The sequence below is a fragment of the Cherax quadricarinatus genome, unplaced genomic scaffold (genome assembly GCF_038502225.1).
Source record: "Cherax quadricarinatus isolate ZL_2023a unplaced genomic scaffold, ASM3850222v1 Contig3233, whole genome shotgun sequence".
NCBI classification, from domain to species: domain Eukaryota; kingdom Metazoa; phylum Arthropoda; class Malacostraca; order Decapoda; family Parastacidae; genus Cherax; species Cherax quadricarinatus.
In genome coordinates this window covers 35,327-47,245 of record NW_027198259.1, presented here as the reverse complement: position 1 = coordinate 47,245, position 11,919 = coordinate 35,327, and the positions used below count along the sequence as shown (strand labels likewise).

The window sequence follows — 11,919 nt, the reverse complement described above, 5'->3', positions numbered from 1 at the left end:
GTTAGGTAAGACACATATGCAACAGTTAGGTATCTTTATTTCGAAACGTTTCGCCTACACAGTAGGCTTCTTCAGTCGAGTACAGAAAAGTTGATAGAAGCAGAAGATACTTGAAGACGATGTAATCAGTCCATCACCCTTAAAGTTTTGAGGTGGTCAGTCCCTCAGTCTGGAGAAGAGCATTGTTCCATGGAATGAAACAATATGGAGATGAAGTGACAGGATGGAGCCTTATATAGCGCCAAGAGGTGAGACGTAGGTCACTAGAAGAGGTAAGAACTCAGATGCTGGGAGGTCAGGTCCCTCTCAAATCCAGCCGTTCTCACTAGTAGAGGTTGTCGAAGTTGATTGTAGGTCTGTACCAAGATACCCTTGTGTTGCAGTGTCTGACAGATTGAACATTAAAATAGTATAAAATACCGACAGGTTGTTAGGTAAGACACATATGCATTAGGTATCTTGTCACTTCATCTCCATATTGTTTCATTCCATGGAACAATGCTCTTCTCCAGACTGAGGGACTGTTAACCCTTTGACTGTCGAAAGGCCCAATCCTGAAGTGTCTCCTGGTGTCGCAAAATATTCGAAAAAAAAAAAAATTATTTTTTCTTATGAAAATGTTAAGATTATTTTTCTGATTGTTTTAGTCCCCCAAAAAAAAATTTCCCATCAGTACTTACCGAGATATAGAGGCATGAAGTTTGCAGAAAATGAGCCGCGTATGGCAACAGCGGCGACTGCCGCTCACCCGGTAAACTTTAGTTTACTTGTATTTGAAGGTTTGTTGTTTTTTTCACTATTTTATTTTTTCACATAACTTATGTGGCCTGTGAGACCAAAGTAAGGTGCAATGTACATATATACACTCGTTGTATACAACACAATAAGCACACAAACATAATTATCAATATATTGTTTACAAAACTTGTTTACAAAAACAAACAATACAAAAAATTGTTTATTACTATTGTTCTATAATATATATACCAATATACAGTCACTGAACATACTCCTAGAAGTTCTGCAGCTTGTGGAACTCTGTGAAACATGGTGTCATACACAGTGGTGTTTTACACTCTCACACATAAAACATGGTGTCATACACAGTGGTGTTTTACACTCTCACACATAAAACATGGTGTCATACACAGTGGTGTTTTACACTCTCACACATAAAACATGGTGTCATACACAGTGGTGTTTTACACTCTCACACATAAAACATGGTGTCATACACAGTGGTGTTTTACACTCTCACACATAAAACATGGTGTCATACACAGTGGTGTTTTACACTCCTCACACATAAAACATGGTGTCATACACAGTGGTGTTTTACACTCTCACACATAAAACATGGTGTCATACACAGTGGTGTTTTACACTCTCACACATAAAACATGGTGTCATACACAGTGGTGTTTTCATACACAGTGGTGTTTTACACTCTCACACATAAAACATGGTGTCATACACAGTGGTGTTTTACACTCTGTGTCAAAGACAAAACATAAAACATGGTGTCATACACAGTGGTGTTTTACACTCTCACACATAAAACATGGTGTCATACACAATGGTGTTTTACACTCTCACACATAAAATCAGTGTGTGTGCATTTTTGTTGAATTTTTTTTTTATGTGCAAAGACAAAACACCTCGTCTGAGCAGTTTTCTTCAAAGTATTAGCAGGCAGTTGTGTTATGTAGTTATCCTAGGTAAATGGTCGTGTGTCATCATTCCTTCCTAATTTCCTTCATTCCTTTCCTACCTGGAGGCTACCTGGAGGGCATTCCACCTCTCTTCCTACATTCCTTCATCTGTCCTTCATTACTTTTTTCCTTCCTTTCATCTAGTCCTTCCTTCATTCCTGCCTTCCCTTCTTGCTTCTGGTTTCTATAATATATATACACATATATAGTCACTAGATACTTTCATAAAACTGCTATTATCACCCTTCAGCAAGCTTGTCTTGTGTGCGAGTGTGTGGCTTATAATTGTTTTGAGTCAGGAGTCGGCAGCTGTCAAAATGACATATTGTCTCATTACTCACTCCCCCTACCGCCTGTCAAAACAATGGGGTCGGATGCTGCTTCCCCCTCCATTCTATCTAATTATCTTTCTCCCTCATTCTATCTCTTTCAATCTGTCTCTCTTTCTCTCTCTCTGTCTATCTCTGTCTCACAGGTACACATAAATACAACTATACATAGTGTAAATTACCTAGGATAACCCAAAAAATCCAGACAAAGTGCTATACTCTGCTTGAAGATGTGAGTAAACGTGATGATGACACAGTCTTGTGGCTCTCTCTGAGACAGAGCTAGACGGATAGACAGGGAGTTTGGCAGACAGACAAATAGACAGACAGACAAATGTTTGTTCGTCGTCATCTTCTCCTCCTCCTTCTCCTCCTCCTCCTCCTCCTCCTCCTCCTCCTCCTCCTCGTCCTCTCCTCCTCCTCCTCCTCCTCCTCTCCTCCTCCTCCTCTTCTCTCCTCTCCTCCTTCGCCTCCTCCTCCTGGCTCTTGACAGATGGACAGCTGCCCCCCTCCCTCCACCCTCGTTTACGCTCATCAAAGGTCAGCTCTTATCAGATGTTATCTCCCCTTATCTTGTCACTGTCATGGGGTGAACTGTTTTCATGCCTCAAGGGAACATATTATTACATATTATTATTATTAGGTATTAGGTATTATTATTATTCTTATTCTTCTTCTTCTTCTTCTTCTTCTTCTTCTTCTTCTTCTTCTTCCTCCTCCTTCCACCTTCCTCCTCCTCCACCTCCTCCTCCTCCTCCTCCCTCTCCTTCCTCCTCCCTCCCTCCTCCTCCTCCTCCTCCTTCTCCTCCTCCTCCTCCTCCTCCTCCTCCTCCCTCCTCCTCCTCCTCCTTCTCCTTCCTCCTCCTCCTCCTCCTCCCTCCTTCCTCCTCCTCTCCTTCCCCTCCTCTTCCTCCTCCTCCTCTTCTTCCTTCCTCCTCCTCCTTCCTCCTCCTCCTCCTTCCTCCTCCTCTTCTCCTCTTCCTCTTCCTCCTCCTCTTCTTCCTCCTCCTCCTCCTCCTCCTCCTCCTCCTCCTCCATTGCTTTTGGTCTCAAACTCCTCGAAATCATGAAATTGATCTTCATTGACACTTCCATCTGTGTTAGAGCATCACTTGGGAAGAGAAGAGTCCCAGATTTGCAGGGAAGTCACATATTTCTTACCGCTAGACATGCTGAAAAAGGACGACTGAAATGGTATTCCCACAATGCACCACTGGCTCCCCGATTTTTTTTATATGGTGCACACTGACCATGGAGACCCATTCTCTCACATGTGGGCCTACCAGCTTTCTCCTGCTTGATTTGAAGCCGCTAGAATTTATGCGTATAGATACGTCAAACACGGTATCTCCTATGACGTACATATACGACCGCGACAGTCAAAGGGTTAAAAAATATCTAGCCAAGACAGGACTCTCAGCAGTGGTTTCAAGTTGGAAAAATTCAGATTCAGAAAGGATAAACGAAAGTACTGGTTTGGTAGTAGAGTTGTGGATGAGTGGAAGAAACTTCCAAGTACTGTCATAGAAACTAAATTATTTTGTAGTTTTAAAAATAGGTTAGATAAATATTTGAGTGGGTGTTGGTGGGTGTGAGTTGGACCTGACTAGGTTGTGCTACTAGGTCTGATGCCATGCTCCTTCCTTAAGTGGATGCGACCTGACTGGGGGGGTAATTGGTCTAAGCTGAGGGGTGATGTGGACCTGCCTCACATGGGCCAGTAGTCCTGTTTCAGTGCTCCTTCTTTCTTATGTTCTTATATAATCAATAGGCAGTCCTAGCCATAGACACATCCACTTGCATACATTGAGACAGTGAGTAGAAAGACAACACGGCCAGTCAGCTGCAGCAGTGGTAAACATCCACAGAATGAACCATCAACCTGTGTGTTTTTACATGTACAGTGGACCCCCGGTTAACGAACTTTTTACATTCCAGTAGTATGTTCAGGTGCCAGTACTGACTGAATTTTTTCCCATAAGGAATATTGTGAAGTAGATTAGTCAATTTCAGACCCCCAAACATACACGTACAAACGCACTTACATAAATACACTTACATAATTGGTCGCATTTGGAGGTGATCATTATGCGGGGGTCCACTGTAATTCCAACAAAATTTAGCCAGTCTAAACGGGAGGGCAGCCTTGACACTGGAGCATCTTGTTCAACGAAAAACATGGTACAGAAATGTCTAACTGTACATAAGAGCCCACAGTGTAAGATTTTATAGCCAGGAATTTTTGTATTTTCATAAAAAACATATTGTAAAGAATCAGCAGTAAAGTAAAGGTCCAATAAGATGGACTAATAGGAGGGAGGGGTTGTATGATTTACTGAAAATTACGTTACTATATTGAATGTTTCAACTAAGTGGATATAGTTCACTTAATCGACTACTAGACATGGACCTCCCCCCCCCCCCCCAAAAAAAAAAAAAATTATACATATCTTCACTGTTAGAAAGCAGTGGAATAAAAGATATTTTGCTTTGTACAAATAATGATATTTCTCTATTAGAATATTTTAAAAACTGTTCACCAACATCAGTTTCTGTAGAAAGAGGATTTTCACAATTGAAAAGTATGCTCTTGAGATCTATTTACGTAATTTCAGTGGAGATAATATCAGGTCTTATAATCTTTGTGAGGGTGATTAAAAATAATTTTCCATAAATTTTTACATTTGCATTTTTTCCCTTATAACAGTTTTATTAACCCTTTGACTGTTTCAGGCCCTTCTCTGAAACTGTCATTCTATGTCGCTCAATTTTTGAAAAAAAAAAAAATTCTTATGAAATGATAGAGAATCTTTTCCCGATGGTAATGACACCAAAAGTTCAAAATTTGGTCGAAAACTCATGGAATTATGCTCCCGTGAAGTTAGCGGTCTCGGCGACATATGCGTATCGGCGATTTCGCCGATTTTGAGCCCTATTTTCAGCCAATTCCATTGTTCCAGTTGACCAAACTCATAGCTATTTCTTTAGAACTCCATTTTATCTATCAGCCGAGTACAAGAAACCTCCCATTTACTAATTTGGACTACCCAATATGGTGGTCAGAAATTGGCAATTTGGCCAATTTCACACAAACTAAAAAAGATGCCAATTTCAAAATAGGGTTCAGAATAAACAAGGTAGACATTCGTGGCACTAAAATAACATATGCTCTGTTCATTAGACACATCTCTAGGCCCCTCTTATATTATTATTGCTTTCTATTTTGATTTTTTATTCATACAAAAAAATACAAAATTTACTGTTATGCAGACTACTGCATTACTGTAAAAATGGTATAAATAATATCAGTGCACTAGTGAAAGAATATTAGACTCCCCAGTTGACGTGTATTGGACGTGGGGTGTGATTTATTTACTCCTGAACATTGGTAAAAATCGAACATTTCCGCTACTTTGAGCTCAGTTTCAAGGTCGTTTTCATTGTCAAAGTAATGAAAATCATCTCTATTTCTGTAATGTTTTCCATTTTATCACCTAAGGCCATGAAAACGCGAATACAACGATAAATACTATACGAAAATACACCTCAAAGTCGGCGTTTTATTCCAAAAAAACGATCAGTTTTTTTTTTCTCATTACGCAATGTGTGCTGCAGGATTTTTTTTATGTGGTGCACACTGACCACACAGACCCATTCTCTCACATGTGGGCCTACCAGCTTTCTCCCGCTTGATTTGAAGCCGCTAGAATTATTGAGTATATATACGTCAGAAACATTGGCTCGTAAGACGTATTTATATGTTGAAAACAGTCAAAGGGTTAAAAAGTGTATAAAAGTGATGATTTTTTTTATTTTTTCTGTTTCCCTAATTATATGTCAGTAATTGGATTATATTTCTTGCTGCTATTTTAGTGTTTATTAAATATAATAATAAAAACAGTTTATATTAAATATAGTTGTGTTCTGGCATGGGGGATGATGTTGAAGAACACTTGAGTTTTTAATGTCTTATTTTACCTTCAGCATTTATTGTGTCTTAACCCTTAAACGGTCCAAATAAATTGATGTTCAAATCCGTAGTGCTCCAAAAGTAATCTATTTTTTTTTTACATATTTTCAAATATAACAAAAAAAATGTAGATAAAAGTTTTTTTACACATTTTCAAATGTAAAAAAAAAAAGACGATGTACATTTTTTTACATACTTTCAAATGTTGAAAAGACGTATATATACGTTTGGACCGTTTAAGGGTTAATGTCTTGCCAGCTAAGCAATGGAAGGGCCAAGGTGGCTCCATTATTGAGCTTTGCTTAGGGCATCGGCTGGCTTTAATCTGGCCCTGTGAAATATGCAGTTATATGGTTCATAGCTACATTTCCTGATTACCTTAATGTGATCAGTTTTAGATGCATTAAATTCTCCTTTTAGCTGGCCTCAGTATAATGAACTTTAGATATGAAGGACAAAAATCCATTGGGTCATTTGGCTTAAAAACCGTTAATGAAGTTCATTGGTAACAGAACTGTCCATCATTGTCACAGTCATGGCAGAACCTCATCTCTAGCCACGACAATCATCATTACCATCCACCCACTCCTCCTAGTTAGTCTGTTAAATCAAGGTTTTTGCTGTAATTAATAATTCTTAGCTGAGTTTGTCAGATGGCTCATCAGTTTCAGAATTTCATCGCAGTGACCCTGTGGCTCAATTGACAGTACACTTAGTGTCTGTGGTTTGATTCCTGACATGGGCATGTTTCCTTACACATGCTGTCTCTGTTCACCTAGCAGTAAGTAGGTACTTGAGTGTTAGCTGACTTGTGGGTTGCATCATGGGGGTGGTAGTATACCTTAGATAGGGCTGGGCCTGGAAATGAGCCGAGGTAGGATAACAGCTCTTAGCCTGTAAAAATTGATTTGTGTAAAAAAAAAAAAATCGACATTGGAATAAAAAAAGATAGATTTTTTATTTACTTCATGTTTATATTAATATCTTGTAATAATTGTGTTAATCATTGCAAGCAGCTTACAGCACCTGTGGAAATTCATTTATGACACAGTGTGGACTGTGGACTATTGATTGAGAAGCTAGACTCTAATTAGTATGATATTATAAGTGCTTTGACACACTCATCTATATACAATGGACCCCGACTTACGATAATAATCCATTCCAGAGAGCACATTGTAAGATGAAATTATTGTAAGTCGAATTAATTTTCCCCATAAGAAATAATGGAAATCAAATTAATCCGTTCAAGACACCCAAAAGTATGAAAAAAAAATTTTTACCACATGAAATATACATTTTCCTACACACAAAAAGAAGGATACATGCACAATATATATTGTACATGCACAATATATATTGTGCATGTACTAGTGTACTAAATGAAGAATAAATGACACTTACCTTTATTGAAGATGTGGTGATGAGTGATGAGACACTGTTTGTGTCCTGGGAGTGCCTTTTCCTCCTGAGTAATGTAGGTCCGGTTTGGCATTTTCTTCCAGAACATGCCTTATCACACTGTGTATGCCACTATGATTCTTAAATCTCTCAAACCAACCTTTGCTGGCTGTAAATTCACCAATATGAGCACTAGTTCCAGGCATTTTTTCCTGTTCACCTGGGTGTTAGTTGATTGGTGTGGGTCACATCCTGGGGGACAAGATTAAGGACCCCAATGGAAATAAGTTAGACAGTCCTCAATGACACTGACTTTCTTGGGTTATCCTGGGTGGCTAACCCACTAGCTCAGCTGAAGCACTCAGGCCAGATGAACCAGATGGCTGCATTTGGGATGAATGATGCAAGTCGAGTTTTTCAATGTAAGTTGGGGTCAAATTTTTACGCTGACAAGCATCGTGAGTCGGTTTTATTGTAGGTTGAGGCCATCGTAAGTTGGGGGTCCACTGTATACTGTATGTGAGGGATGGTTGGGGATGTTGCTTTTGGAAGGGTCATTTGAACTGTAATGTTTGTACACTTCTGCAAGACAGCTGTTGAATGAATGATGGTGAATGTATTTTCATATCTGGAGCACCTTACCTTGGGGGAAAATGGCCATTGTGGTAAAAATAAAAAAAGTATTTTCTTAACACACTGGCCATCTCCTGCCAACCCAGGGTGACCCCAAAATAAAAAAAAACGGTTTCAGAAAACAGTACAGTGGTACTTAAATTTTATTATTTTTTGTCAGAATATCAGCTTAGCAAAGAAGTTAGTGTTGTTGATGATGTTGGAACACCACTGGAAGTATACCGAGACTGGGTTGCTCCTAACAGACCTGTTATATTCAGAGGAGCTGTCAGAGACTGGCCAGCCATCAAGAAGTGGACCTTTGACTACCTTAGGTAAACTTATTGCTCAGTTTTCCTGTCTCTTAATTTAATTATTCTCTAAATGCTCTTCAAGGAAAGTACCTTGATGCTGGTGAAGACTCTTGATCCAAGGAATCAGAGCTGTGTGACCCCCCTACAGGTGTAGCACTTCTAGTAAATACTGTATGTGCCAGATCAACCGGGCTGTGATGAATATTTGGGGCAGCAGGCTTCCAGCAGCAACAGCCTGGTTGACCAGGCAAGCACCAGACAACCCTGGCCTATGGCCGGACTCCAAGAGTAGTTAAACTCTCGAGACTCTTCAAAGGTATATCAAAGGTAAGGTGTTAAAAATTCTTTTTATTAATGTTCATTTTCTTATTCTAGTTTATGAATTATTTTATATTTATTAAAATATTGCACAGTAGAATTATTTTAACCACTAAACTGTCAGTCACACAGATTGATGTCAGTGGGATCAGTGTCTGCGTGATGTCAATGGAATCAGTGTCTGTGTGATGTCAGCGGGGTCAGTGTCTGTGTGATGTCAGTGGGATCAGTGTCGGTGTGATGTCAGCGGGGTCAGTGTCTGTGTGATGTCAGTGGGATCAGTGTCGGTGTGATGTCAGTGGGATCAGTGTCAGTGGGATCAGTGTCAGTGGGATCAGTGTCGGTGTGATGTCAGTGGGATCAGTGTCGGTGTGATGTCAGTGGGATCAGTGTCGATGTGATGTCAGTGGGATCAGTGTCGGTGTGATGTCAGTGGGATCAGTGTCAGTGGGATCAGTGTCGGTGTCGTAGAATTGTCCATAAATCATGCCAATTTCAGATTTAAATGGAGAGGCCTTGGAGGCCTAGGTATGAGAAAAAGGAAGAAAAGAGAGAAAAACATCAGGCAATGACTTAAAGATCCCTCTTCAGGGACACCAAATTACAATATTATATACTAAAAATTAAAAATTATAATTGTTGTTAAAGGTTGAATGGTAGTTTACAGCACAATAAAAGTTTAAGTTACAATTAGAGATTTCTCAGTATTTGTAACTGTAAATAACAAGTTGATAGAGGTTTGACTTTCAGCACAAAACACTTGTTTTCGTTGTAGTTTGAACTCATTATACGTCCGTGTTACAGTTCAAGGTTTATTGTTACAGTCTCATGATAACTGTTGTAGGCTCAGTCAAACCTTCAAATTTAATTCACATTATAAGATTCTTTAGTGCATATTGTGAAGTGCGCTGATTGAATGTGGTGAATATGTCACATATGGTGAATGCTTATCACATTTGGTTGAAAGGTGGCCTGTGGCCTTCACACACTGAGGGCCCGGGTTCAGTTCCCGACAAGGGTGGAAACATTAATGTTTCCACCCTGTTTTTGTATGGTATTTATGATTGTATTCTCATTTTCTTGGCCTCATTTGATAGAATGAAAGATATGTTACAGAAATAGAAATGACTTGTGTTGGCTGACCTGTACTGCTATACAAGGTACTTTTAGTACCTTGTATAGCAGTACAGGTCAGCCATCACAAATCCGGCAATCAGTCATCCGGTTCCATCAGTTATTTGGTACTAATTTCGGCTAGGTTTAAGAATGTAGTGCTACAGTGTTCAGCAAAAGTTTGTGGTTACAGGAAAGTGGGTGCCGGAGGAAAGAAGAGCGATTCGTAGAATGATGATGTAAAGAGAGTAGTAAGGGAGAAAAAGTTAGCATATGAGAGGTTTTTACAAAGTAGAAGTGATGCAAGGAGGGAAAAGTATATGTAGAGAAAAAGAGTAGTTAAGAAAGTGGTGAAGCAATGTAAAAAGAGAGCAAATGAGAGAGTGGGTGAGATGTTATCAACAAAATTTGTTGAAAATAAAAAGTTTTGGAGTGAGATAAATAAGTTGAGGAAGCCTAGGGAACAAATGGATTTGACAGTTAAAAATAGGAGAGGAGAGTTATTAAATGGAGAGTTAGAGGTATTGGGAAGATGGAATATTTTGAGGAATTGTTAAATGTTGATGAAGATAGGGAAGCTGTGATTTCATGTATAGGGCAAGGAGGAATTAACATCTTGTAGGAGTGAGGAAGAGCCAGTTGTGAGTGTGGGGGAAGTTCCTGAGGCAGTAGGTAAAATGAAAGGGGGTAAGGCAGCTGGGATTAATGGGATAAAGATAGAAATGTTAAAAACAGGTGGGGATATAGTTTTGGAGTGGTTGGTGCTATTATTTAATAAATGTATGGAAGAGGATAAGGTACCTAGGGATTGACAGAGAGCATACATAGTTCCTTTGTATAAAGGCAAAGGAGATAAAAGAGAGTGCAAAAATTATAGGGGAATAAGTCTGTTGAGTATACCTGGTAAAGTGTACACTGCACACACTGACCACTCAGACCCATTATCTTGTATGTAGGGCTACCAACTTTCCCCCGCAAGATTAGAAGCCGCTGGAATTTTGGTGTAACATTACGGGACCAACGCTGGTTTGCAAGCCATAATATTACGGGACCAACAGTGAAAGGGTTAATGGTTTGTCTAATTTTGGGAATGTGTAGATACTGTCTTCTGCGTGTTCGATTAATGCTCAGAGTCCCATAACACAGTATGGGAACCTGAGCTTCTTAGCTACTATCTCCCCAACACCTGCATTTTTGCTCCACTGTTTGAATTTGGCATTTATATTGTCGGTCACCAAACACCTCATATGCCATATGATAAGAGAATTTAATAAACCTCACTGAAAATGCAGATATATTATTATTATTATTATTATTATTATTATTATTATTATTATATTTATACTCTATGTGCAAGCCATACAGTACAAACAAATAATTATAAAATGGTTACTAAATCTAAGGCATTTAATGGCACTCCCATTACAGTATTGTAATGAGAATGCCATTAAATGTAGTACCATTAACAGTACAAATTCCTATTATTTTATGTGGGTTTACCACCAAGCAATATCACATTTCTATTGGTGATTCCTTATGCGATACATATTCACCGTATGTGATACACATAAACCATATGTGATACACATTCACCGTATGTGATACACATAAACCATATGCGATACACATTCACCGTATGTGATACACATAAACCATATGTGATACACATTCACCATATGTAATTGTTTAGGTAAGACACATATGCAACAGTTAGGTATCTTTATTATGAAACGTTTCGCCTACACAGTAGGCTTCTTCAGTCAAGTACAGAAAAGTTGATAGAAGCAGAAGATACTTGAAGACGATGTAATCAGTCCATCACCCTTAAAGTTTTGAGGTGGTCAGTCCCTCAGTCTGGAGAAGAGCATTGTTCCATAGTATGAAACAATATGGAGATGAAGTGACAGGATGGAGCTTTTTATAGCGCCAAGAGGTGAGACGTAGGCCACTAGGAGAGGTAAGAACTCAGATGTTGAGAGGTCAGGTCCCTCTCAAATCCAGCCGCTCTCACTAGTGGAAGTTGTCGAAGTTGATTGCAGGTCTGTACCAAGATACCCTTGTGTTGCAGTGTCTGACAGATTGAACATTAAAATGGTATAAAATACCGACAGTAAATGGTATAAAATACCGACCTGTCGGTATTTTATACC

The 11,919-nt window shown here is 39.2% G+C and overlaps 1 protein-coding gene across 1 annotated transcript in view; it reads left to right on the top strand.

The window, feature by feature from the left end:
- Window positions 1-8,163: 8,163 nt before the first annotated feature.
- LOC128700898 (Jumonji domain containing 7) overlaps window positions 8,164-11,919 on the top strand; it is a gene marked incomplete at its 5' end in the record, with an annotated part of 34,704 nt that continues 30,948 nt past the window's right edge. The window contains one exon of the mRNA XM_070081585.1: window positions 8,164-8,359. Coding sequence (XP_069937686.1) covers window positions 8,164-8,359 — 196 coding nt within the window. The remainder of the gene's footprint in view (window positions 8,360-11,919) is intronic.